The sequence below is a fragment of the Eriocheir sinensis genome, chromosome 60 (genome assembly GCF_024679095.1).
Source record: "Eriocheir sinensis breed Jianghai 21 chromosome 60, ASM2467909v1, whole genome shotgun sequence".
Lineage (NCBI taxonomy): Eukaryota > Metazoa > Arthropoda > Malacostraca > Decapoda > Varunidae > Eriocheir > Eriocheir sinensis.
The window spans coordinates 3186504-3213975 of NC_066568.1; the positions used below are offsets into that span (position 1 = coordinate 3186504).

General features: G+C 43.3%; 3 protein-coding genes across 4 annotated transcripts in view; all 3 read left to right on the forward strand.

Moving 5' to 3' along the window:
- The window catches only part of LOC126985730 (nuclear mitotic apparatus protein 1-like), an 11476-nt gene extending 1086 nt beyond the window's left edge, over positions 1-10390 (forward strand). For both annotated transcript variants that reach the window (XM_050840966.1, XM_050840965.1), the window contains exons 2-12: positions 769-935; positions 1472-1654; positions 2089-2271; positions 2966-3073; positions 3722-3859; positions 4038-4098; positions 6324-6507; positions 6890-7046; positions 7582-7697; positions 8476-8640; positions 9100-10390. In XM_050840966.1, coding sequence (XP_050696923.1) covers positions 915-935; positions 1472-1654; positions 2089-2271; positions 2966-3073; positions 3722-3859; positions 4038-4098; positions 6324-6507; positions 6890-7046; positions 7582-7697; positions 8476-8640; positions 9100-9241 — 1458 coding nt within the window. In that variant the 5' untranslated portion in view covers positions 769-914 and the 3' untranslated portion in view covers positions 9242-10390. The remainder of the gene's footprint in view (positions 1-768; positions 936-1471; positions 1655-2088; positions 2272-2965; positions 3074-3721; positions 3860-4037; positions 4099-6323; positions 6508-6889; positions 7047-7581; positions 7698-8475; positions 8641-9099) is intronic.
- A 1557-nt stretch (positions 10391-11947) lies between these two features.
- Positions 11948-14758, forward strand: LOC126985608 (histone H3.v1-like). The gene is made up of 3 exons (XM_050840762.1): positions 11948-12102; positions 12860-12998; positions 13677-14758. Exons 1-3 carry the CDS (start codon positions 12001-12003, stop codon positions 14756-14758), a joined length of 1323 nt encoding a protein of 440 aa, XP_050696719.1. The 5' UTR covers positions 11948-12000.
- Positions 14759-14762: 4 nt separating this feature from the next.
- Positions 14763-22498, forward strand: LOC126985731 (uncharacterized). The gene is made up of 5 exons (XM_050840967.1): positions 14763-19143; positions 19788-19967; positions 20348-20580; positions 21255-21385; positions 21655-22498. The coding sequence occupies exons 1-5, from the start codon at positions 15584-15586 to the stop codon at positions 21889-21891; spliced, it is 4341 nt and encodes a 1446-aa protein (XP_050696924.1). The 5' UTR covers positions 14763-15583; the 3' UTR covers positions 21892-22498.
- The last annotated feature ends 4974 nt before the right edge of the window (positions 22499-27472 follow it).

Genomic DNA, 27472 nt, shown 5'->3' on the forward strand with positions numbered 1-27472 from the left:
ACTGTCCAAACTTGCAAGAGTTAGAGTTAACCATCTTTCACTTTCCTCCTCCTCAATAAACTCTGAACAACAATCTCATCTGTATTTCTCCTTCCTCCCGATTTTGAACTTTCAAGAGGAGGGAGGAGATCAGGACACCTCCTCCTCCCGAACTGACCTATCTTTCGCACCTCCTTTCTTTCTTTTTAGGCCAGTTTTTAGGCTGCTTTTTTTTTATTTTTTTTTTTTTTTGCTTTGCTGTGCAAAAACAATAAAAAAAAAAAAAAAAAAATTATTTTGTAAAACTAGAGAAGTACAACAGTAGTAGGTAGAACACCGTATAATTAATCTAACCTTACCAGGCGTGTGTGGGCCAAATTATTGAGAGTCGTACGCTATCCCTCCAACGCCCTGGGCCCATAACACCGCGGCCCGCAAAAAAACACTAACTTTTAAAAAATCGAAAGCAGTGTTTCTATCAATTTGCGATGCATATATATGGGGTTCAGAATGCTTAGAATAATGAGATCTAATCCATGGCTAGGGTGAGAAGTACCACGGTGAGATGGGCAATTCTCTGAACATATACCTACGAGTCATATTTACTTATTATTTACAGTTTTTTTATGTTTATTTGGTTAATATTTTAAGTTTTCAGGTATCTCAAGGTGTAAATACGAGAAGAAAATTAATTAAATAGGTGAGAAAGGACAGGTGGATTTTAATTAGGATGGTTATGTTGAGTCTGCCATTGATTATCAGTGTTTAATTAATATCTCTCCCTTTCAGTATGTGTAACCAGAGGCTCCCAAAGAAGTGTGTGAAGTGACATGAAGTGTTTATATGTGGCTGAAGTAAAGTAAATCAACACCTCCACCTCCACCTCCTCCTCCTCCTCCTCCTCTTCCTGCAATAGCCCCAGACAAGCCACAGCCATGGATGGAGATGACAGTGCTGTAAGTTAACTAAGACAGTCATCCCTCAAATAGCACGGTTTCCAATAGTTCATTTTTTGTTTTATGTGGATTTTCTAAGAAGATTTTTTTGGATTTTTAAATTTCCCAACGAGCAGGAAGTTTAAAAATCCTTAAAAGATCTTCTATGACAATCCATATAAAGCCGAACTATTGGAAGCCATACTATTTGAGGGATGACTGTGTTTACATTTTGTCTGCAAGTAATTTGGTTTACACTTTGTCACTTGCTCGAATTTCGTCAGTTAATAGATAAATAACTAAATGAATGACAGGTAGATAAATGAATAAATTAGATATATAGAGGTAAATAAAATAAAACAAGTAAACTAAAATATGAAAAGTCTAACAGAAAAACTTAAATAAAATAGAAACTGTAACAAACCTAACAAAAACTAACATATTAAATAGATAAACAGATAAAGAACACAAAATAGATACGGAACCACTCCTCTCACCACCTCTCCTTCCCCCATCCCACGCACCCTAATCAACATCACCATCATCATCATCTCTAGGGTGAGGACGAGGGTGCGTCACTGCAGCGTCGTTTCAGCCGGGAGGGCCTGGAGTGGGGTGCGGTGGAGGGCGGGGAGCGCGCCCTTCACGTGTGGCGGTGGCTGGTGGACGCCGAGGCCAACCTGAGGGCGGCGCGGCACATCAACGACAAGCTGCGGCGACAACACGATGAAGAGAAGACGGTGAGGGGGATGAGGGATGGTTAATAAGTGGTGTAAATTAGCAGTGATGATAATGATGAGTATTGAGGTGGTTAATCTGTCTCTCTTTCTCTCTTTCTTTCCTTTCCCTCCCTCTCTTCTGTGGTTAATCTGTCTCTCTCTCTCTCTTGCTTTCCTCTCCCTCTCTCCCTCCCTCCCTCTTTTCTCCACCCCTTCAATCCCCCCCCCTCTCTCACCCCTCTTACTCTCCCTTTCTCTCCCTCTTTCTATCTTCACCCTTTCACCCCATCTCTCACCCCTGTCACCCTCCCTTTCTCTCCCACTTTCTATCATTTCTCTATCTTCTCACCCCCCTTTCCTCCCTCTCTCCTCCTTCTCACCCTCCCTCTCTCTCACCCTCTTTCACCCCTCTCTCCTCATCCAACCCCTCTCACCCCTCTCTCACCCCCCCCCAGGAGTTGGAGGAGTACTCTGAGCACCTACGGCAAAGGTGTGAGGGCCGCGTGAGGGAGCTGGAGGAGGAGGTGAAGGCCCTCAAGGACGACCTGGAGGCGCTCCTGGCCGGCACACAGGCTGTCTCCGCCATGCTGGAGGCCGAGGGGCTGCACGATGTGGCCCAGACGTCCCTCGGAGAACAGGTGATATGGCCCCCCTCCCCCCCCTCCCTTGCCCTTATATGTAGCTTAGTTCCTTAATTGAGTTTTTATTCTCTGTTTGTTTTTATTTGTTTTTCAATTTACATTTTTTTTTTATAGTTTCATGTCTATTTTTTCTTTATTTCTACTTTTTCATGTGGTTTTTTTTTTTATTAGTTTCATGTCTATTTTTTTTCTTTATTTCTACTTTTTTATTCATCTTTATTTGGTATATATTTCTTTATTTAGTCAATCTTTTATTCATTGTTTATTCATATATTTATTCACTCCATCATCTATGCACCTGTTTATTTATTTCTTTATAGACCAACTCACTCATTTCTTATTCATTTCTTTATTCACTCAAATATTTACTCATCTGTCTGTTCACTTACTCACCCCATCATTCACTCATCTCTAATTTCTCTATCTAATCATTCACTGACTCCATCCCTCCACTCATTTCTCCTCCCCTTTCCTCCTGGGCTCAGATTTTAGTATAGTTGCAACACTAAGAAATGAACACTTAAATACTCACCATCATCCCTTCCTCCCTCCTCTGTGGCTAATCTCTCTTTCTCTTTAAATTCCTCTCTCTCTCCCTCCCTCTGTTCTCCACCCCTGCATTCATTCACCTCTATTCCCTCCATCATTGACTCCTCCCTCCACTCACTCCCTTCTCCCTCGGTGGACCCAGATTGCGTACATACTGGTGGAGAGGAAGAAGCTTGTGGAGGAGTTGGCCTCGGCGCGCACCAGCCCAGCCACGGACCGGGAGAAGGACCTCACCACGCAGCTCATCAAGGTGTGGGTGGGGGGTAGGAGGGTGGCTGGGTAAGGGAGGGTATGGGTGTGTGTATAGGGGGGTAGGGAGTGGTTGGGTAAGGGTGTGTGTGTGTGTGTGTGTGTGTGTGTGTAACTATCCTCTTCATATCATCTCTTGTTTTTTTGTCCCTTTTCCTTCATTTTTTTCCTTCTTTCCTCTTCTTCCTTTTATTCTTCCTTGCTACCATTCTTTCCTTCCTCCTTTTCTTATTTTCTTCCTTCCTTCCATCTTTTCTATCCTCTTCCCTTTCTCTCTCCTTCTCTTCTATCAATTGCTCCTTCCTTCCATTCCTCTTTTTCTCCCATCTTTCCTTCTTTATAATTTTTTTCTCCTTTATTCTCTCTATTTTTCTTCCTGTCCTTCCTTTTACCTGTCCTTCCTCTCTACCCTTCTTCATTCTTCCTCTCTTCTTTATCATTCTTCCTCCTCCTCCTCCTCCTCTCCTCATTCTCTCTCCCTTCCCTCACTCATCCTTATCCATCTCACTCCTCCTCCTCCTCCTCCTCCTCTTCCTCTCACTCCCCTTCTCACCCTCTTTCACCCCTCTCCCCTCCCTCTTACTCTCCCTCTCCCCCTCTTTGTATCTCTTCTCTATCCCCTCTCCCTCTCACCCCTCTCCACCCCCAGGCCTGTACGGAGCTTGAGGTTCTACGGCAGACACACAAGGCCACGCAGACGCAGCTTGGGGGTCTCCAGGAACGCCTGTCGCTGCTGGAACGCGCCTCTCGACAGCTTGAGGCCGACAACGAGACCCTGGCATTTAAGGTATGGGGTTCGGAGGGTGTGAAGTGTTAAGAGTGTAAGGAGTATGTACAAAACCCTGAGCCTAACCTAACCTCGCGACACAAAAAATGACCCATGTGACTGTCTTGTTCCTCCCCCACCTCCCTCCCTCCTTTCCCATGCAACACCTCCTCGCAACACCTAACCTTTGCCATCCCAGCTTTCCGAGGCCCTGGGCGAGATAGAGGACAGGGAGGGCCAGCTGCGTCGCCTTAGCAAGAGTGAGTCGGAGTGCCGGGAAGAGTAGAGAGTTGGCACTGTTCGGCACTCAGCACAAGAGTTCTTTGGCACTGTTAAAACTCTTGAGCTTTGTTGATGTGATTTTGTGTTTGATTTCCCATTTTATTTTATTTTTTTGCTTTGTTTGCTGAGTGCCGGGAAGAATAGTAGAGTTGGCACTGTTTGGCACTCAGCACAAGCGTTCTTTGGCACCATTAAAACTCTCGGTCTTTGTTGATGTTACGATTTTGTGTTTTATTTTATGTTTTTGCTTTGTTTACTGAGTGCCGGGAAGGGTAGAGAGTGGGCACTGTTTGGCACTCAGCACAAGCGTTCTTTGGCACTGTTAAAACTCTCGGTCTTTGTTGATGTTACGATTTTGTGTTTTATTTTAGGTTTTTGCTTTGTTTACTGAGTGCCGGGAGGGGTAGAGAGTTGGCACTGTTCGGCACTCGCCACAAGCGTTCTTTGGCACCCTTAAAACTCTTGGCACAAGCATGTTATAATTTTTGCCGTTTTATTTCCCGTTTTGTTTTATTTTTTTGCTTTGTTTTGGTGTATTTGCCGAGTGCCGGGAAGGGTAGAGTTGGCGGCACTGTTTGGCATTCGGCACTGGCACCATTCTCTGTTTGGCACCATACCCCATACCACCCATTCCCTTCACCCCATCTTCTCTTTGTTTGTGTTTTGATTCTGTTTATTATCTGCCGTTTTCTTTTTCCGCGAGTGCCAGGAAGGGTAGAGGAGTTGGCGGCACTGCTTGGCTCTCGGCACTGGCTTTGTTTTTTACACCATTATAACATTTAACCTGATACTGATTTTTTGCTTATATTTTATCATCTTTATTATCTTGTTCTTCTTATTATTTTTTGCTTTGTTTTGTTTTGTTTATATTGAATGTCTGTACTTAGCCCGGTAGCAGCGACGGGCCAAATTTGTGGCTTTACCATGTAGCAGCGACGGGCCAAATTTGTGGCTTTACCATGTAGCAGCGACGGGCCAAATTTGTGGCTTTACCATGTAGCAGCGACCAAATTTGTGGTTACCAAATTTGTGGCTTTACCATGTAGCATTACGGGACCAAATTTGTGGCTTTACCATGTAGCAGCGACGGGCCAAATTTGTGGCTTTACCATGTAGCAGCTGACCCAAATTTGTTGCTTTACCCTGTAGCAGCGACGGGCCAAATTTGTGGCTTTACCATGTAGCAACGACGGGCCAAATTTGTGGCTTTACCATGTAGTGTTGACACAAATTTGGCTTTACCATGTAGCAGTGACGGGCCAAATTTGTGGCTTTACCATGTAGCATTTTAACCAAATTTGTGGCTTTTAACCCCCAAAATAGATGATACATAAACTGATCACAAATGCTATGATATGTATTATTAAATGGTTTGTGTGAGGGTGATTTTTCATTTTTTCGCTTAGAGGACCATTAAGAAACATGATCCCCGCTTTACCATGTTAGATATGCCAAATTTTATTATATTATTTACTCATTTGAATATTTTGTGTTTATGAGTCAGCTTATTTGAGTTTGAACCCTTCACTCCACCCTTTCACCCCCCTTCACCCCATACCACCCATTCCGTGTAGCATACCAAATTTGTGGCTTTACCATGTAGCACGGGCCAAATAACACCTCTCACACACCCTCTCCACACCATACCAAATTTGTGCCATGATTTTAACCCCCCAAAAATAGATGATACATAAACTGATCACAAATGCTTTGATATGTATTATTAAATGGTTTGTGTGAGGGGTGATTTTTTCTCATTTTTCTCGCTTAGAGGGACCGTTAAGAAACATGACCCCAGCTGCTACTGGGTTAGATATGCATTTTTATTATATTATTTACTCATTTGAATATTTTTGTGTTTATGAGTCAGCTTATTTGAGTTTGAACCCTTCACTCCACCCCTTTCACTCCCCCTCCTTCACCCCATACCACCCATTCCTCTCACACCATACCAATAACACCCCTCTCACACCTCTCACCCCATACCAATAACACCCCTCTCACACACACCCTCTCCACACCATACCAATAACACTCCTCTCACATCCCTGCCCACCCCATACCAATGTAACACCCCTCTCACACCATACCAATAACACCCCTCTCACACATCCTCTCCACCCCTTTTCACCCCTCCCCATCACCTCTCTCACCCTTCACTGCACCCCATACCCCCTCTCTCACCCCTCTCCTGTCACCCCAGGCCACCACTTCCGCCGGGGTGAGTCGCCTCGTGCCAGCGTCCGCAGCTTGGAGGAGGCGCTAATCCACGGCACTCCTGGAACTCAGAGTCTCAGGGGCCAGCGTGACACTGCTCCGGCCCCTCCGCTGGCACTCTCGCTCCACCGCCGGGAGTCTGGACGGTCGAGTGGACGGCGGAGGAGAACGTAAGGAATTGAAAGGGAGAAGGGGGGGGGGGGGGCATTTATTTTACTTATTTATTTTTTTTTTTCAGTAATGTGATGTTTTTTGCTTATTTTTTTATTTGCTCATTTATTTTTTTATGCTTCAGCTATTTATTTATTTATTTATTTATTTATTTTTGACCGAGGAGGAGAGCGTAAGGAATTAGAGGGGAGTTGTTGTTTTTTTAGCCTAACGCTTTTTTTCATTTATTTATTCTTTTTCATCCATTCTTTCTCCTCCTTTATTCCCATTACCGTATTTATCTTCCCCTCCCTCTGTTTATCTGTCCTTCCTCTCTACCCTTCCTACCTCATTCTCTCTTTACCCTCACATTCATCTCTAACCTAACTATCGTATCGGCAGAAGTGGCAACAGCAGAAGGGGTAGCGTGGGGGGTGATGGTTCCCCTACACACAAGTACCCATCCCTTCCTGACCCACCCCAGCACCCACACACACACCCACACGCCAGCCCCCAGCCTCCCTCGGCCTCCACGCTGCAGGAGAACAAGAAGCTACAGGTAAAGATTGGTCTGTTTTTACCTGTGTTGTGTCTTGAAGCTGCATTTTTTTTACCTGTTGTTATCTTGCCCTTCCCATCTCCTCCTTTTTTTTTGCACTATACGATTTACTAAAAGAGAAAATGAATATATTGTCTTTATCAACACATGTAACTTGTTCGTGTAAAGTAATGTGCTGGGTGTAGACAATAGCTCGTAGATAGCTCGTAAGGACGGCATTTTTTTTTTATTTATTTATTTATTTATTTATTTATTTATTTTTTTTTTTTACCATAAAGGAGACGGCTCAAGGGCAACGAAAAGCGTGGAAAAAAAAAAAAAAGCCCGCTACTCGCCGCTCCCACGAAAGTAAAAAGTAAAGAGTAGCCAAAAGAGAGGTCAATTTCGGGTGGAGAGGCGTCTTGATTCACTCTTCTTCTTCTTCGGAAATAAACACCAAACGATTTTTATTTAGTCTATTATGTCCATTTGTGTGACCTTCCTCGCTCTCTCACCAGCACCTGTCTACCCTTCTTCTCCCCCTCGTTACCTGCAGGAGGAGGTGGAGCAGGTGCGTCGGTCCCTGCTGGAGGTGGGTGACAGGTGCGAGGCGGCCATCGTCAAGTACGAACTCTACAAGATCAAGAGTAAAGGGAAGATTCACGCCCTCAAGTGAGTATCGTGGCAGCTATATTTTTTCTTCTTTTATATTTTTTGTTTATTTATTTATTGAAGAGTAAAGGAAAGATCCATGCCCCAAAGTTAGTATCATGGTATCTATAATTTTTCTTCTTTTATTTGTTATTTTGTTTATTTATTTATTGAAGAGTAAAGGAAAGATTCACGCCCCAAAGTTAGTATCATGGTATCTATAATTTTTCTTCTTTTATTTGTTATTTTGTTTATTTATTTATTGAAGAGTAAAGGAAAGATCCATGCCCCAAAGTGAGTATCATGGTATCTATAATTTTTCTTCTTTTATTTGTTATTTTGTTTATTTATTTATTGAAGAGTAAAGGAAAGATTCATGCCCCAAAGTTAGTATCGTGTTATCTATAATTTTTCTTCTTTTATTTTATTTTGTTTATTTATTTATTGAAGAGTAAAGGAAAGATTCATGCCCCAAAGTTAGTATTGTGGTATCTATGATTTTTCTTCTTTTATTTTATTTTGTTTATTTATTTATTTATTGAAGATTAAAGGGAAGATTCACGCTCTAAAATTAGTATCGGAATGTTTTTATTTTCTTCATTAAATCGTTATCTATTTTTGTAAGTTATTTTTTTCACTGGCATATGAAGCACCTCTATATCATCCTGACCTGACCTGACCTTATTTATCCCAGCACTCCCTTCCTTTTTTTTAGTTAGTCATTTTTTCACTGGCCCATTAACCACCTCTATACCACCCTGACCTGACCTGACCTTACATGCACACTCCCTCGGGTCAGGTCGGGGCATGCTAGTGAGCTTGAGGCGGTGCGGCGAGAGGTGAACAAGCTGGAGGCGGAGGTGGCGCTGCGGGGAGACCAGCTGAGGGCGGAGGACACACTCAGGAAGCGGCTGGAGGAGGACCTGGACAAGCTGAGGCTGGAGAGGCAGGAGCTGGCGGCCAGGTGTGTGGGTGGGGAGGATTCTTATGTAACTGTTTGTTGTACGTGAGCTTCCTCTCATCATAGGGGGCTTCGTGGTGCAGTGGTTAGCACACTCAGCTCACAATCGAGAGAGCCCGGGTTCGATTCCCGGGTGGAGTTGAAAAATTTGGGCAGCTTTTCCGATACCCTATGCCCCTGTCCACCCAGCAGTGAATGGGGGTTGTGTCCCATCTCCTGGGGTCTGTTCCCTTCTCCTATAATTCCTTCCCCCTCCTGTCTCTCTCCGGCATATGACCACAGATGTTGCGCCAACTAAACGAAACTTTCCAAACTTTCCTCTCATCATATATTTCTTCACACAAATCTAAGTTATGTATCATCCTTAGAGAAGTTCTTATTACTGAAGTATTTGTGAGTGATTGAAAAGTCGTATAAGTAAATAATAAATAAATAAAAATCTCTCTCTCTCTCCCCCACCAGGGTAAGGGAGAGTGAGAGGGCAACGCAGGAGCACACACAGCAGGTTGCCCTTCTGCAGGAGCGTGTCAACCTGCTGAAGGAGGAGAACGACCAGCTGGGGGAGCGTCTGCAGGACCTGAGTGTGACCGCCATCGTGGGCTGACTCAGAGGACTTACGGAAGAGCCTGAGGGGGGGGCTGAAGAGGGGCTGAGATAAGGAAGCAATAGTTGTAAGTTGCTGTTTTGTACTTTAGGTAAAAAAAAATGTTAGCACAGTTAGTTAGTTGGTCTTGATTTTGTACTTTTAAAACATACAAAGAGAATGTTTACTAGGCTATGTTTAAGGGTAACTCGCCAGATAAGAATATATTAGCATACTTATTTACATTAACATATGAAGAGAAAGTGCATTTAACCCGGTAGCAGCGACGGGCCAAATTTGTGGCTTTACCGTGTACCAGCAACGGGCCAAATTTGTGGCTTTACCGTGTACCAGCGACGGGCCAAATTTGTGGCTTTACCGTGTAGCAGCAACAGGCCAAATTTGTGGCTTTACCGTGTGCCAGCGACGGGCCAAATTTGTGGCTTTACCGTGTAGCAGCGACAGGCCAAATTTGTGGCTTTACCGTGTACCAGCGACGGGCCAAATTTGTGGCTTTACCATGTAGCAGTGATGGGCCAAATGTGTCCCATGATATAAACCCCCCGAAATAGATGATACATAAACTGATCACAAATGTGTTGATATATATTATGAAATGGTTTGTGTGAGTGATGATTTTTTGCTCATTTTTCTCGCTTAGAGGGACCATTAAGAATCATGATCCCCGCTGCTGCCGGGTTAATTAACAGCATTCCTTTACTGACACGGGTAAAAGCTGCCATGACCAACATTTTTATTGCCTCAAGTCTTTCTGGTATTCCGTCCATAAGTAAGAAAAGTAAGTAAGAAAATGTGTTCTGTAGTGCCTTTTGTAGTGACTTGTGAATGTAGTGGCTGGCCGATTAAGTGTATGGGTCTATGGGCCATATTTTAAACCTTTCAAGACCCAAGAACACGACTTTGACAACGCTTTCACGGGTGGTTTGGGCATTTCCAGGGGTAGTTCTTTGACCCTGGTGGTAGTGTGACAAAGCTTCTGTAACATGAACGTGGAAATAACATTAATCACAACGCTATTAATATCCTTTTCGGTCTTTGGAAGTAGCTGATGTGAGAGGCGGGAGCGTCTGAAAATACCGGCCTATGGAACTGATGGGTACCTAATGGTGGCTGTGGTTGTAGTGTTGGACAATAAAGTGATGGACAGTATGGGTTTGTTTTTATCCCAGACCAAACTACGTATATTTTTTTATAGGTATTGTCATTTTAAAAGTCATGAGTGTTGTGTTTGTATCATCCTGTGTGCTTTGTATCAATGCTTCATTCCTTCTAATAGTTTCAAATATTTTCTTAGTCATTTTCGTCTGTAATATTACAGTATTTATGTTTATATCTTGTAATAGTTCCCAATGTTGAGAGGTAATTTGTTTCATATTGTTTCTGCACGGTTCTTTAATTGGTTCTTTCTATTTTATTTGGCTATTCATTCTTTCAAATGGATATTACAGCTGTGTGACTGTACAGGCTTTGATATGCTGCCTTCCTAGACACCATATTGAAACCTCAACATATAAGAAAATAATTATATACACATTAGAATCATTACAAATCATGGATTGTAATTTAAAAAAAAATCGACATGTCAAGGGCAAGGGAAGTCACATGGGTGTTTCATCTAAGTTTTGAAGATTTTCACTTACACATTTTTTTTTTACGAAATGTAGGTTGTGGACAGCATCAGTAAGTATTTATACCATCATCATTCTTCTCCCTTGTTGTTTACCTGCAACAATAAACTATCAATCAATCAATCTTTCATCGAGATTTGTGTAGTAAGAAGACTCAAGCCAAGGCCACGGTGAAGCATGCGGACAATTAACCTATTTCAACTATAGCAGTTTAAAGACAACAAAACTTCCGAGGACACGGTCTTTCCAGTACTACATTTTCACTTCTTCATCACGTATAGACAAGTGAAAATCTTAAATATATCAGATAAACTAATAATGGACCATCTGAAGCTGTGGCCGCGTGCAGTGATCGGGACGCAGTGTTTACAACTTAACCTATTTCAACACAAACAATATAAAAACAACAAAACCTCTGAGCATACGATCTTTCCATTACTACATTTTCACAACGTCATCACATATAGACAAGTGAAAACCTTAAATATATCAGATAAACCTATAATAGAGCCTCTGAAGCCGTGGCCGCGTGCAGTGATCGGGACGCAGTGTTTACAACTTAACCTATTTCAACACAAACAATATAAAAACAACAAAACCTCTGAGCATACGATCTTTCCATTACTACATTTTCACAACGTCATCACATATAGACAAGTGAAAACCTTAAATATATCAGATAAACCTATAATAGATCCTCTGAAGCCGTGGCCGCGTGCAGTGATCGGGACGCAGTGTTTACATCTTAACCTATTTCAACACAAACAATTTAAAAACAACAAAACCTCTGAGCATACGATCCTTCCATTACTAGATTTTCACAACGTCATCACATATAGACAAGTGAAAACCTTAAATACATCAGATAAACCTATAATAGAGCCTCTGAAGCCGTGGCCGCGTGCAGTGATCGGGACGCAGTGTTTACAATTTAACCTATTTCAACACAAACAATATAAAAATAACAAAACCTCTGAGCATACGATCTTTCCATTACTACATTTTCACAACGTCATCACATATAGACAAGTGAAAACCTTAAATACATCAGATAAACCTATAATAGAGCCTCTGAAGCCGTGGCCGCGTGCAGTGATCGGGACGCAGTGTTTACAAGTGAAGGCGGGAGGCATGGAGCGGCGGCGGGCAGCAGGCAGCGGCCCCGCCAGGCACCCACCCCAGGCACCACCCAGCGGCGCCCACCCCCAGCACCGCCCCGGCCAGGAGGACGAGGTGAGAAAGGACGGACAGGCGGGATATGACTGACTTCTGTTCATGGGGAGTAACGTTATGGAGTGGCGGAGGGACACAGTTATTGTTTTCCTTACCTAGAAATTGTTTACCTTGGTGATAGTAAAGGGCAGAGTTCTTTCCCTGGGTTTTTGGAGCTTGAGGCAGCGACCCCTTGTAGTGATGTTGTTAGGGTTGCCACCTTGAGATCAGGAAAATACGGAACATCTCACTCTCCAATACAGAACGAATCTATATTTGAAGGATCGGTGGTAACCCTGAAATTTCTGTAGCCTGCCCTGCCTTGACAGCCGTTGCCTGCTGCTTGTGAAGGCAGGAGGAAGGGGGATCGCATACTGTACACGTATTTCAGGACGACCCTTGACAAACACAATTTTATGGCCTGTTTTTTATAGATTGACCAAAAAATGCCATCATTACAGCTTTAAAATGCTAAATTTCATCTGCTTGCCTATTCAGACAGACAAATACGAAACACGTGGCGTTCCATATTGATTCAAAACGGAACGCACCATTTCATTCTCCAATACGGAACGATTCAGTATATTAATGTACAGGTGGTCACCCTAGATGTTGTTGTCTCCAGGGGCCAGATGGAAGAATTGGGTGTAGTCAACATTTTTCAGGCCATGTAAAAATATGTCTGGATCATATCGCCTCGGTCTCTCCTTTCCTTTAGTGTTACATTCATTTGGGGTTGGACTGGCTATGTCTTGAATGTCATTTTCTTCACTCATAGCTCGCCGCCCAGCTTGCCAAAATTGAACGAGAGCTGCGGCAGAAGGAAAAGAAGCTTGAGAAATATAACCGCGTCCTGAAAGCCAAGAAGCATGTTCGTGATACTCTTCGTCAGCACAGTGCCACCACCAAGGACCAGGGTGAGTGCCGGGGAGGGAGGGGAGGGATTGACATTAATTTCAACACTAATTAGAAAAAGTTATACATATCTAGGTGCACATATTTTGCTGCTTTTTATCTGTTTATAGACTGACGTAGTATAGCTTCCGTTTACTTCTGCCTCTTAGCCTTCATCACCCACAAACATCACCACCCATATTCACCACCTCCTTTCATCATCATCTGACATCATCACCTAACTATCTTCACATCACCAACATCATGACCTTAACCATCTACACATCACCACCCATTCTCACCACCTCCTTTCATCATCTACTGACATCACCACCTTAAACATCTTCACAGGACTTCATCACTTCAACTTCCCGCATATCCCCCTCTATTGCATCCATGACTCTCCTCCTTCCCCTTCTTCACAACACTCCATCACTTCAACTTCTTTACTTCATCACTTCAACATCTTCACAGCACTCCATCACTTCAACTTCCTGCATATCCCCCTCAATAGCATCCATGACTCTCCTCCTTTTCCTTCCTCTCCTTCTCCTTCTCCCTGGCAGCTCCATCCTCAGCATCCTCCCAACATATCCTGCATCCATCCTCTCATCTCGCCTCTCACTCTATCTCCGAACCACATCACCCAAGCACTTCACCCAGCCTGGACTCACCCCTTACTCACCCCCCAACCCCCACAGGCACCCCACCCACAGCCCCAGCAGCCCAGGACGCCTCACCTCCCCGTGGCGGCAAATCCTCTACCCTCAGGAGCGTCACCTTCAGCACCAGGTCGCCAGAGGTCCAGTATGTCCCAGCTGGCCGCGTTACACCCACCCCACCACCACCCACCACACCCACACATACAGAAGAGGATCAGAGAAAGGAGAAGGGGACGAGAAGGGAGGCTTTAAAACAAGGGACTGGAGATGGGAAAAGTGCGAAGAATGAAAGTGAACATTTACCGTCAACCAGGGAAGGACAGGAGAGGAAGGAGCAGAGAGGAACAAGAAGGGAGGCTTTAAAACAAGGAACTGGAGATGGGAAAAGTGCGAAGAAGGAAAGTGAACATTTACCATCCATGTCCTCTGTCCCATCAACCAGGGAAGAACATGAGAAAAGAACATCCATTTCTAAGCCACCTCCTATCCCTGCAGACTCCATTGATGTGTCTAAGAAAAGGAATGTCACCTTACCAAACACCATAGACCACTTACCATCCACTTCCTCTGTCCCATCAACCAGGGAAGAACATGAGAGAAGGACATCCATTTCTAAGCCATCTCCTATCCCTGCAGACTCCATTGATATGTCTAAGAAAGGGAATGTCACCTTACCAAACACCATAGACCACTTACCATCCACATCCTCTGTCCCATCGACCAGGGAAGGACACAAGAAAAACTCATCCATTTCCAAACCATCTCCAAATGCTATGTCCAAGGAAGAGACCATCACCTTACCAAACACCGAACAACACTTACCATCCACCTCCTTCATCCCAGCAACCAAGGACGGACATGAGGGAGACTGCACTATTACCAGAGCTACACTAGACCCCAACAGTGAAAGAAACTCCAGCTCCTCGGATGCAACATTGTCAGGACTCTTGAACGAGGAGCTACCCTGCTGTTCCCAGACTTCCATTGAGGACATAGGGCAGAGAGGAAAGAGGGAGAAGAGGGGAAGTGTTGAGTGTATTTCTAGTCCCTCTAACACTTCTCCATTGCTACAAGCTTGTCACGGAAAGTTGAGAAACACAGTCTCCATTGCTGCAAACTAGTTCAATCCTCCGCAGCCCTCTAACACTGCTCTCTCATCACAGACTCATCACACAGCTTCCAGAGACTCAAAGAAGGAGAGCTCATCACCACAGACTCATCACTCAACCTCCAGTCACTCAAAGAAGAATCACTCACCACAGACTCATTACACAACTTCCAGAGACTCAAAGAGGGAGAGCTCATCACCACAAACTCATCACTCAACCTCCAGTCACACAAAGAAGAATCACTCACCACAGACTCATTACACAACTTCCAGAGACTCAAAGAAGGAGAGTCATTCACCACAGACTCATCACACAACTTCCAGAGACTCAAAGAAGGAGAGCTCATCACTACAGACTCACCACTCAACCTCCAGTGAGTCAAAGAAGAATCACTCACCACAGACTCATCACATAACCTCAACACACACAAAGAAGGAGAGTCATTCACCACACACTCATCACACAACATTTAGAGACACAAAGAAGGAGAGCTCATCACTACAGACTCACCACACAAGCCCCACAGACACAAAAAGGGAGAGTTCATCACTACAAACTCATCACACAACCTCCACAGACACAAGGAAGGAAAGTCATTCATCACAGACTCACCACGCAGCCTCCAGCAACTCAACGAAGAACCGCTCACCACAGACTCATCACACAAGCTCGAGAGACACAAAACACAAGAATCTTCAAGTGCCATCCCACCACACAACCTCCATAGACTCAAAACAGGAGAACGGACGACGGAACAGTGACACCAACACCACAAGAGACCTGGCATACTCCGGGCACTTCCTCGACACTTGCTGGGATGAATGGCCTCCTCTACCCATGCCACCTGATCCTCCCTCCGCTACTGATGCCCCAAGATATCCCTCTCCTTCCATGCCCCTTCAGAACAACCCACAAGCTCCTAGTATGGAAGTAAATACGAGTAACTTAACCCACGCCACAGCCATCAACGCAAGCAACCCTGGAAACGTTGGTACAAGCATAACCAGGTCTCCCGCACTTTCGTCACCACAGAAAACTGAACTAGTGAGGGATGGACTGAAGAAAACCCGCACCCCACCTCTCACGACAGCCCTAAGCAGACCTAATTTAACCAGGCCACCACCACAGACCCTCCCGACAGCCCTACCAGCCCCAGAATCAGCCCTACCAGCCCCAGTGACAGCCCTTCCAACTCCTATACTAGCCCAGTCTGCCCCATCAATACCCTTAGCATTAGACCCATTAGCATCATCACCAGTACTTCCAGCCCCAGCACCAGCCCTTCCAGCCCCAGCACCAGCCCTTCCAGCCCCAGCACCAGCCCTTCCAGCCCAAGCAACAGCCCTACCAGCCCCAGTAACAGCCCTTCCAGCTCCAATACTAGCCCAGTCAGCCCAATTATCATCACGAGCAGCACTCCTACCCCCAGCACCAGCCCTTCCAGTCCCAGCAACAGCCCCTCCAGCCCAATCAGCCCCAGTATCATCACCAGCAGCCCTTCCAGCCCCACCACCAGCCCAATTAGCATCCGTAAGACATGCCGGAGCAGTGGATGACATCGAGACACAAGACCTCTTCCGAGCAGAGCCACAGGAGGATGAGACCCTACACAGAAGCATTGCCCACAGACGTCCCTGGAGGCATAGAGCAACGCAGAGTGGCACGGAAAGTTCGGGAAGCACCACCACCACCACCACCACCAGTAAAAATGGGAGGGAGATGAACTGCGGAAGGGTGAACGAGGAAGAGGATAGCAGTCAGGATGTGGAGTTTGTACGAGGGACGGTGGAAGACTTGACACTAGCGGAAGATGACGTAAGATCGCAGGAGGAAAGGGATAGTGAGATCTCTCGGCAAATCCACAGAAGAAACGTTTTACAGAGTCATCTTAGAGAGAGAGACAAACAGACAGACGTAACCATGAGAAAACTTGATAAGAGAGAAACGGGAGAGAGCGGAGCGAGTGAAACAACGTACGTAGCAGTGAGAGGCAGGGAGGATGAGGACATGGAGCACGGCATACCAGAGGACGCAATGGACCTACACATGAAGGATATGGACGTCACGCAGTTTCTAACCCCGACGCAACTGCAATTTCACCCACACACAACCCATGCAGCGACCCCTCACCCACCCCATGGAAAAACCGCACACAGGGGGAGGGATGACGGTACGCAACAACCACCGGAGCAGAATATAAGCATCCGTATGTTGAAGAAAGGAAGAGGAGGAAGAGGCGGAACGGAGATACAGGCTAATATGACCCCCACCAAACTTGACCGAACCGATACAAGATGTGGTGAGGGAAGAACGTCAACCGAGATTAATGAAAATATGGTTGATGACAGTGAAGAAAGTGAGGATTTGAAGATGCCTAGGACTGCCACAACCAAGAAACTGGACATATTCACCCATCCTGCAACCAAAAATGAGATAAAGGGAAAAATATATCCCCAGAATAATGAAAATATGGTTTATGATTGTGAGGAAAGTGAGGAGATGAAGATACCTCAGACTTCCACAACCAAGAAACCAGACACATTCAACCATCCTGCAACCAAAAATGAGAGAAAGAGAAAAATATACCCCCAGAATCATGAAAATATGGTTGATGTTAGTGATGAAAGTGAGGAGATGAAGATGCCTCAGACTTCCACCACCAAGAAACCAGACATATTCAACCATCCTGCAACCGAAAATGAAAGGAAGAGAAAAATATACCCCCAGAATCATGAAAATATGGTTGATGTTAGTGATGAAAGTGAGGAGATGAAGATGCCTAAGACTTCCACAACCAAGAAAGCAGACATATTCAACCATCCTGCAACCGAAAATGAAAGGAGAAGAAAAATACACTCCCAGAATGCTGAGAAAATGAGTGATAATGATGGCGTTGATAGTGAGGAGGTGAAGATGCCTAACGCTTCCACCACCAAGCAACCAGACACATTCAACCATCCTGCAACCGAAAATGAGAGGAAGAGAAAAATGACGACGCAGAGTGATGAAATAAAAGACGATAGAAATAATAATTGTATAGATAACGAAAAAATGAAGATGGTTTGCCCTTCCACTAACAGACACACAAACGCACGCACTCACACCACCCCAGAGAACGAGAGAAGGAGAAAAATGCAGAAAAGGGGAGATGAAGAAGACGATGATGATGATGGTGTAGATAGTGGAATGAAGATGACGGGTCGCCCTTCCACTAACAGACACACAAACGCACGCACTCACACCACCCCAGAGAACGAGAGAAGGAGAAAAATGATAAATAAAGTGGATGGAAATGATGATGAAAGTGTAATTAGAAGAATGCCACGGACCTCCACCTCCTCCACCATCGCCTCCACATCTGTTAAGCAAGTGGAAGAAATGAGAAGAATGCAGGAGATGGAGGTGGAAGAAGATGAACAGGTGGATGAAAAGTGGAGATTGCCAAAGAGAGATAAAGATGGGCATACTCACTCCACCTCCACCACCTCCACATCCATGAAAGAAGTGGAGGAAATGAGAAGAATGCAGGAAACAGAAGTGGAGGAGAGAGAACAACTGGAAAAGTGGAAATTGAACAAGATAGATAAAAATAGACCTCTCCACTACACTTCCACCCCCTCCACATCCATGAAGAAAGTGGAAGAAATGAGAAGAATGAAGGGACTAGAAGTGGCAGAAGAACAAATGGAGAAAAAAGAAGTGGAAAAGTGGAAATTGACAAAGAGATATAAAGATAGACCTCTTGACTCCACCTCCACCCCCTCCACATCCATGAAAAAAGTGGAAGAAATGAGAAGAATGAAGGGACTAGAAGTGGAAGAAGAACAAATGGAGATAAAAGAAGTGGAAATGTGGAAATTGACAAAGAGATATAAAGATAGACCTCTTCACTCCACCTCCACCCCATCCACATCCATGAAAAAAGCGGAAGAAATGAGAAGAACGCAGGAAACGGAAGTGGAGGAAAAAGAATACATGGAAAAGTGGAAAATGACAAAGATAGATATGGATAGACCATTCCACTCCACTTCCACCCCCTCCACATCCATGAAAAAAGCGGAAGAATTTAGAAGAACGCAGGAAACAGAAGTGGAGGAAAAAGAAGATGTGGAAATGTGGAAATCACCAAAAATAGACAAGTTCAACCATACCACCTCCACCACCACCACCAAGAAATTAGACCATGTGGAAGAAACTGCGGTGGAAGAATGGACATTACCGAAGGGAGATGAAGATGGGCCCATCCTCACCACCGCCATCACCACCGTCGACGGCCGCTGTGTCCTCCTGACGGTGTGGGAGGGTGCGCTGGGGCTGTGGCGGTTGTCTGCGGAGTCTGGGGTGTGGTCGCTGCTCGGAAGGACAGAGTGGAGCTTCAAGGGAGGGGCTGCTATGAGGTGTGTTGTTGTTGTTGTTGTGGTGGTGGTGGTGGTTATGTGTATGTGGTGTGAGAGAGAGGGGTGGTAGAGACAGAGAGAGAGAGGGAGAGGGGGAGGGAAAAGAGAGAGAGAGAGAGAGAGAGAGAGAGAGAGAGAGAGAGAGAGAGAGAGAGAGAGAGAGAGAGAGAGAGGAGAAGGAAAGGAAGAGAAGAGAAGAGGAAGGTCAGGAAGGAAGGGAAGGAAGGAAGGAAGGAGGAAAGGAAAGGAAGGAGAAGGAAGGAAGGAAGGGAAGGGAAGGGAAGGGAAGGAAGGGAGAGAGAGAGAGAGAGAGAGAGAGAGAGAGAGAGAGAGAGAGAGAGAGAGAGAGAGAGAGAGAGAGAGAGAGAGAGAGAGAGTTGGATAAAGGAAAGAAAAGCAAAATGAATAGTGAATAATCTTCCTCATGAATTTACTAAACTTTATCTCCTCTTATTTATTTATCTTTATTTATCTTATTTATTTATTTATATTTTATTTATCTTTATTTATATTTTTATTTTATTTGTCTTATTTATTTTTATTTATCTTTTATTGATCTTTATTTATCTTGTATTTATTTATTTATCTTTACTTATTTATTTTTTATCATCTTAACCACCCTAACCTTCCTTTCCCCCCCCCAGGGATGTGAGTGTGGAGGGGCTGCCGTCGGGGGAGGAGGTGCGGTTCCTGGCGGTGGTGCGGAAGAAGGTGGAGCAGGAGGAGGAGGAGGAGGTGGAAGAAGTGGAGATCATGTACATCCAGTTTAGCCTCCTAGTGGGTGACTGGCTGCTGTCATCCACTCACATCCACCCTCCAGTCAGGTGAGTGGAGATAGACAGGGGTAGATAGATATTGATAGAGAGATAGATCGATGGATGGACGGATTGATAGATAGATAGACAGATGGATTGATAGATAGGTAGACAGATGGATGGATGGATTTTTTTCAACAGGATTTTTTCAGCAGGATTTTTTTGGTGGATTTTTTTAGCAGGAATTTTTTTGTGGGATTTTTTCAGCAGGAATTTTTTGCGGGATTTTTTCAGCAGGATTTCTTTTAACAGATTTCTTTACCGGGATTTTTCTTTTCTTTTATTTATTTATTTTTTTCTTTTATTGTCTCCTTTTTTTCCCCATGAACTATTTCCTCTACCATTAAAATAAATAAATAAATAAAAATCTCCACCCCGCTCCCACACAGAGGCACACCCACCCACACCCTCTGTACCGTGGGGGAGTGGAGCGCCGCGGTCTGCTGGTGGTCCGCGTCACCCCCAGGCCAGGCGGGAACCCTCACCACGCTGGACTTTGACGTGGCGTTCTCCCGGAGGGGCCGACGGTGGGAGCTGATCTGTCGCCCTACCACTGTCGCCCTGCCTGATGGGTGTGTCTCAGGGGGAGGTGGTACTGTTGTGTCTCTCCTTAACGAGTCAGGTGAGAAGGAGAGAATGGAAGTAATACAATAAATATGATAGCAATGATAAGGAATAATAGTAAATGGGTTATATATAAGAAAGAGAGCAATGGATACAGGATAGGGATGTGCGGACGAGGGTTGTGGAGTGTTATATTGTTCAGGAGTTGCTGTTGTTGTTGTTGTTTTGTTTTGTTGTTTTTCGTTGTGGGCTTTCCTGTTCCATATTTTCCAGTCTTTTTTTAATTATTTTTGTCTCCATTTGTTTGCATTTCTTCACCTCCTTTCCTGTATGAGAAGTGAGATATGTAGCAATATATACATAACAGACCTATTTATTCCATTTTTATTATTATGGGCATTTTTGTTCCATATTTTCCAGTCTTTTTTTATTATTTTTGTCTCCATTTGTTTGGATCTCTTCACCTCCTTTCCTGTATGAGAAGTAAGATGTGTAGCAATATATACATAACAGACCTATTTATTCCATTTTTATTATTATGGGCATTTTTGTTCCATATTTTCCAGTCTTTTTAATTATTTTTGTCTCCATTTGTTTGCATTTTTTCCACCTCCTTTCCTGTATGAGAAGTGAGATATGTAGCAATATATACATAACAGACCTATTTATTCCATTTTTATTATTATGGGCATTTTTGTTTTTATTCTTTTTTCTACTTACATGTATTTTCAGGACCCACCGGACTGTTAGTGTGTTGGTCAGCTGCCACCGCGACCTTGACCTTGTTTGACCCCCTGAAGAGTGCTGTGATTGGCCGAGTTCCCTGGCCGATGGGAGGACCACTCTGGGCCATGGCTGTGGAGGTAGGTGGGGGGGAGAGAGAGAGAGAGAGAGAGAGAGAGAGAGAGAGAGAGAGAGAAGGCAAAAGATGGTAGATAACTTTAAATAAATATGAAACAAACAAAAAAATAAATACAAAAAATATAAATAGAAAATAATAATAGTAAACAAAGGAATAAAAATAAATAAACAATGACAATAAAAAATACAGTCCTCTATTTATTTTATTTTATTTATTTATTTATTATTATTATTATTTTTTTATTTAAATTTTTTTTTTTCACCCCTCCAGGAGCTGCTTTTCCTAGTATCACACCCACTAGGCCGCGGACCCCCCCAGGCCATCACCCTCACTGCCCTCAACCCTCTGAATGCCCAGCGTGACACCCTCCTGACCCTGGGGGATGTGTCTGGCGGAGGAGGTACCAGGGGGGGAGGGGTGACTGGGGTAGGCCTACAGGTGGGGCGGCTCATCCTTAGTTTTGGTAGGGGGGATGGGGTGCATGTTTACCTAAGGGGGGGTATGTGAGAGAGAGAGAGAGAGAGAGAGAGAGAGAGAGAGAGAATGAAAAAATATTTGTATATGTTAAAGAAATTCTGCCTTATTAGAGAGAGAGAGAGAGAGAGAGAGAGAGAGAGAGAGAGAGAGAGAGAGAGAGAGAGAGATTGTGCCTTATTATAGAGAGAGAGATAGATTTCTATGTGATAAACTAATGGTGCATTTTAGAGAGAGAGAGAGAGAGAGAGAGAGAGAGAGAGGGAGTTTGCAGTTTGATAAGAAAGATTATTTATTTTTCAATACAAAAATTATACAGCACACCCTCGCTTTTTACAGACCTCCGTACATATAATGAACTTTGGCTTTAGTGAACTTTTTGGGTCAGTCTGATATATATGAGGACTTCAAAGGTTTGGTAAGTTCGGTAAGTTCGGTGGTGGATCACTCAGGCGTGTTCTCAGACCCTTCCACCTCAGAAGAAGGGTCAGACAACCACCAGGGGCATTAACCCGGTAGCTGTGGGGATCATGTTTCTTAATGGTCCCTCTAAGCGAGAATAATGAGAAATAATCATCACTCACACAAACCATTTCATAATATATAAACGCATTTGTGATCAGTTTATGCAGCATCTATTTTGGAGGGTTTATATCATGGCACAAATTTGGCCCGTCGCTGCTACACGGTAAAGCCACAAATTTAGCCTGTTGCTGGTACATGGTAAAGCCACAAATTTGGCCCGTCACTGCTACACGGTAAAGACACAAATTTGGACCGTCGCTGCTACACGGTAAAGACACAAATTTGGCCCGTCGCTGGTACACGGTAAAGCCACAAATTTAGCCTGTCGCTGGTACATGGTAAAGCCACAAATTTGGCCCGTCGCTGGTACACAGTAAAGCCACAAATTTGGCCCGTCGCTGGTACACGGTAAAGCCACAAATTTGGCCTGTCGCTGGTACACAGTAAAGTCACAAATTTAGCCCGTCGCTGGTACACGGTAAAGCCACAAATTTGGCCAGTCGCTGGTACGCGGTAAAGCCACAAACTTGGCCCGTCGCTGGTACATGGTAAAGCCACAAATTTGGCCTGTCGCTGGTACATGGTAAAGCCACAAATTTGGCCTGTCGCTGGTACACAGTAAAGCCACAAATTTAGCCCGTCGCTGGTACACGGTAAAGCCACAAATTTGGCCCGTCGCTGCTACCAGGTTAAATTACCCCTAGGAATGCCCAAAACCCGTAGGAAAACTGTCATATATGTGCTTGGGTCTTGAAATGTTTAATAATATAGCCCCTTGTGGTTCAGTGGCGGTGGAAACAAAGCAAGGTACAGAAGAAGGGTCAGAGTACCACCAGGGCCATTAAACTACCCCTAGAAATGCCTAAGACTCCTTGGAATATGCGCTTGATAACATAGATAACAGCATTTGAAGATAAAATAAAAAACAAAGAAAAATAAGGAAAAATAGCTTAATATATTTTTTCAAGTGATGCAATATGAACACTTGATAAGATAGATAACAGCATTTGAAGATAAAGTAAAAAAATAAATAAATGCCAACAACTGATAACATAGATAACAGCATTTGAAAATAAAGTAGAAGGAAACAAAGAAAAATAGGAAAAAGAGCTTAATATATTTTTTTCACTTAAGATATGGAGAAAGAAAGGAGAGGAAGGAAAAATGGAGGAGAAAATGGAGAGTGACAAAGGAGAGATGGAGATAAGAAGAGAGAGAGAGAGAGAGAGAGAGAGAGATAACAGCATTTAAAGAGAGACAGAGAGAAAATATATATAAGGAAAATAATTTGATACATATATTTTCCCATTTTCTCCTTCTTTTCATCATCTCATTAGCCAAAAAAGGGAAAACAGTTATATATATTTTTTTCCTTATGGTGGAGTTTTTCACTGTTATCCATCCGCTGTCTAGTTATTTTTTTCCTTTTTTTTCCTCATCTGCTCGCTTGTTCATTATTTTCCTCTTCTTTATCCGGTCTTTGTCCCTCCTCCTTCATATCCATATCCATATTTTGTTCCTCCTTATCCATATCCGTACTTGTTCCTTTTTTTCTTATCCATATCCATTCTTTGCTCCTCCTTATCTATATCCATTCTCTGTTTCTTATCCATATCCATTCTTTGTTCCTCCTTATCTATATCCATTCTTTGTTCCTTCAATCTGCTTCTTATCCATATCCATTCTTTGTTCCTTCAATCTGTTTCTTATCTATATCCATTCTTTGTTCCTCCTTATCTATATCCATTCTCTGTTCCTTCAATCTGTTTCTTATCCATATCCATTCTTTGTTCCTCCTTATCTTATCCATTCTCTGTTCCTTCAATCTGTTTCTTATCCATATCCATTCTTTGTTCCTCCTTATCTATATCCATTCTTTGTTCCTTCAATCTGTTTCTTATCCATATCCATTCTTTGTTCCTCCTTATCTATATCCATTCTTTGTTCCTTCAATCTGTTTCTTATCCATATCCATTCTTTGTTCCTCCTTATCTATATCCATTCTTTGTTCCTTCAATCTGTTTCTTATCCATATCCATTCTTTGTTCCTCCTTATCTATATCCATTCTTTGTTCCTTCAATCTGTTTCTTATCCATATCCATTCTTTGTTCCTCCTTATCTTATCCTTTCTTTGTTCCTTCAATCTGTTTCTTATCCATATCCATTCTTTGTTCCTTCAATCTGTTTCTTATCCATATCCATTCTTTGTTCCTTCAATCTGTTTCTTATCCATATCCATTCTTTGTTCCTCCTTATCCATATCCATTCTTTGTTCCTTCAATCTGTTTCTTATCCATATCCATTCTTTGTTCCTTCAATCTGTTTCTTATCCATATCCATTCTTTGTTCCTTCAATCTGTTTCTTATCCATATCCATTCTTTGTTCCTCCTTATCCATATCCATTCTTTGTTCCTTCAATCTGTTTCTTATCCATATCCATTCTTTGTTCCTCCTTATCTATATCCATTCTTTGTTCCTTCAATCTGTTTCTTATCCATATCCATTCTTTGTTCCTTCAATCTGTTTCTTATCCATATCCATTCTTTGTTCCTCCTTATCTATATCCATTCTTTGTTCCTTCAATCTGTTTCTTATCCATATCCATTCTTTGTTCCTTCAATCTGTTTTATCCATATCCATTCTTTGTTCCTCCTTATCTATATCCATTCTTTGTTCCTTCAATCTGTTTCTTATCCATATCCATTCTTTGTTCCTCCTTATCCATATCCATTCTTTGTTCCTTCAATCTGTTTCTTATCCATATCCATTCTTTGTTCCTTCAATCTGTTTCTTATCCATATCCATTCTTTGTTCCTTCAATCTGTTTCTTATCCATATCCATTCTTTGTTCCTCCTTATCTATATCCATTCTTTGTTCCTTCAATCTGTTTCTTATCCATATCCATTCTTTGTTCCTCCTTATCTATATCCATTCTTTGTTCCTTCAATCTGTTTCTTATCCATATCCATTCTTTGTTCCTCCTTATCTATATCCATTCTTTGTTCCTTCAATCTGTTTCTTATCCATATCCATTCTTTGTTCCTCCTTATCTTATCCTTTCTTTGTTCCTTCAATCTGTTTCTTATCCATATCCATTCTTTGTTCCTCCTTATCTTATCCTTTCTTTGTTCCTTCAATCTGTTTCTTATCCATATCCATTCTTTGTTCCTCCTTATCTTATCCTTTCTTTGTTCCTTCAATCTGTTTCTTATCCATATCCATTCTTTGTTCCTCCTTATCTATATCCATTCATTGTTCCTTCAATCTGTTTCTTATCCATATCCATTCTTTGTTCCTCTTATCTATATCCATTCATTGTTCCTTCAATCTGTTTCTTATCCATATCCATTCTTTGTTCCTCCTTATCTTATCCATATCCATTCTTTGTTCCTCCTCCTTATCCATATCCATTCTTTGTCCTGTCTCTCACTTATCCATTATCCATTCATCAGTTAACTCTTTATAACTCAGTACGTCTCTTAGCCTTCATTTCTTATCCATATCCATTCTTTTTTCCTTCTCTTTCTTATCCAATATTCAAAGTCTTTTATAAGCCACGTCTTAGTCTCCATTTCTTATCCATACAATATTCTGATAATGCTGCTTACTCATATCCGCTGTCTGTATGTCTATCCCTGCTGTCTGCTTCTTAAAACATGCTTACTCACTCCACATCCTTTCCTCGGGCTATTAAAAACTATTACACGTCAGAGAGTATGTCTATCCCTGCTGTCTACTTCTTAAAACATGCTTACTCACTTCACATCCTTTCCTCGGGCTGTTAAAATCTATTACACGTCAGTCACAACCTTATTTGCTTCGAACCGCTCCGAAGCACCGCGAACCTCAGTCTTGCATACTTATCACAAGGGGAGGCGGTGCAGGGGAAAGAAATGAATCAAGTGTAATTGTTAGTGTTGGTGTGTTGTGACAGGTGAGTGTGTATTTGTATTTTGTTTTTCTGGATAAAAGATACAACCCAATATCTTTTAACCCGGTAGCAGCGACGAGCCAAATTTGTGGCTTTACCGTGTAGCAGCGACAGGCTAAATTTGTGGCTTTACCGTGTACCAGCGGCGGGTCAAATTTGTGGCTTTACCGTGTAGCAGCGACGGGCCAAATTTGTGGCTTTACCGTGTAGCAGCGACGGGCCAAATTTGTGGCTTTACCGTGTACCAGCGACGGGCCAAATTTGTGGCTTTACCGTGTAGCAGCGACAGGCCAAATTTGTGGCTTTACCGTGTACCAGCGACAGGCCAAATTTGTGGCTTTACCGTGTACCAGCGACAGGCCAAATTTGTGGCTTTACCGTGTACCAGCGACGGGCCAAATTTGTGGCTTTACCGTGTACCAGCGACAGGCCAAATTTGTGGCTTTACCGTGTACCAGCGACGGGACAAATTTGTGGCTTTACCGTGTAGCAGCGACAGGCCAAATTTGTGGCTTTACCGTGTACCAGCGACGGGCCAAATTTGTGGCTTTACCATGTACCAGCGACGGGCCAAATTTGTGGCTTTACCGTGTACCAGCGACGGGCCAAATTTGTGGCTTTACCATGTAGCTACCAGCGACGGGCCAAATTTGTGGCTTTACCGTGTACCAGCGACGGGCCAAATTTGTGGCTTTACCGTGTAGCAGCGACAGGCCAAATTTGTGGCTTTACCGTGTACCAGCAACGGGCCAAATTTATGGCTTTACCGTGTACCAGCGACGGGCCAAATTTATGGCTTTACCGTGTAGCAGCGATGGGCCAAATTTTTACCATGATATACAGTACGTAAACCCCCCAAATAGATGATGCACAAAAACACCAAAACACTTGACTTTTTACTTTTACGCACACCTGACATATATGTAAGAAGGAATTTAATGAATGAATGAGCTTTTTATTTTCATTATTGTTTTTTTTTTTTACGCCCTTGAACTGTCTCCTCTGCTGTAAAAAATAAAAGTGCCTTGTGTAATTGATCACATATGTCGTCAACCCTCTAAGCCAATAATTCGACTGGGTGATAAGTTTAACCGGACATATTTGTGATAGGCCTAAAATCCCCAGGAACGTTATCATTTCTTATCACTTGACTCC

Excerpts from the sequence above, each read along its gene's own strand:
- LOC126985608 (XM_050840762.1), top strand. The coding sequence starts at position 12,001 with ATGGAGCGGCGGCGGGCAGCAGGCAGCGGCCCCGCCAGGCACCCACCC. Across the intron at positions 12,103-12,859 it reads GCCCCGGCCAGGAGGACGAG|CTCGCCGCCCAGCTTGCCAA; the intron begins GTGAGAAAGGAC and ends CTTCACTCATAG. Across the intron at positions 12,999-13,676 it reads TGCCACCACCAAGGACCAGG|GCACCCCACCCACAGCCCCA; the intron begins GTGAGTGCCGGG and ends CAACCCCCACAG.
- LOC126985731 (XM_050840967.1), top strand. The coding sequence starts at position 15,584 with ATGCCACCTGATCCTCCCTCCGCTACTGATGCCCCAAGATATCCCTCT. Across the intron at positions 19,144-19,787 it reads AAGGGAGGGGCTGCTATGAG|GGATGTGAGTGTGGAGGGGC; the intron begins GTGTGTTGTTGT and ends TCCCCCCCCCAG. Across the intron at positions 21,386-21,654 it reads TCTGGGCCATGGCTGTGGAG|GAGCTGCTTTTCCTAGTATC; the intron begins GTAGGTGGGGGG and ends TCACCCCTCCAG.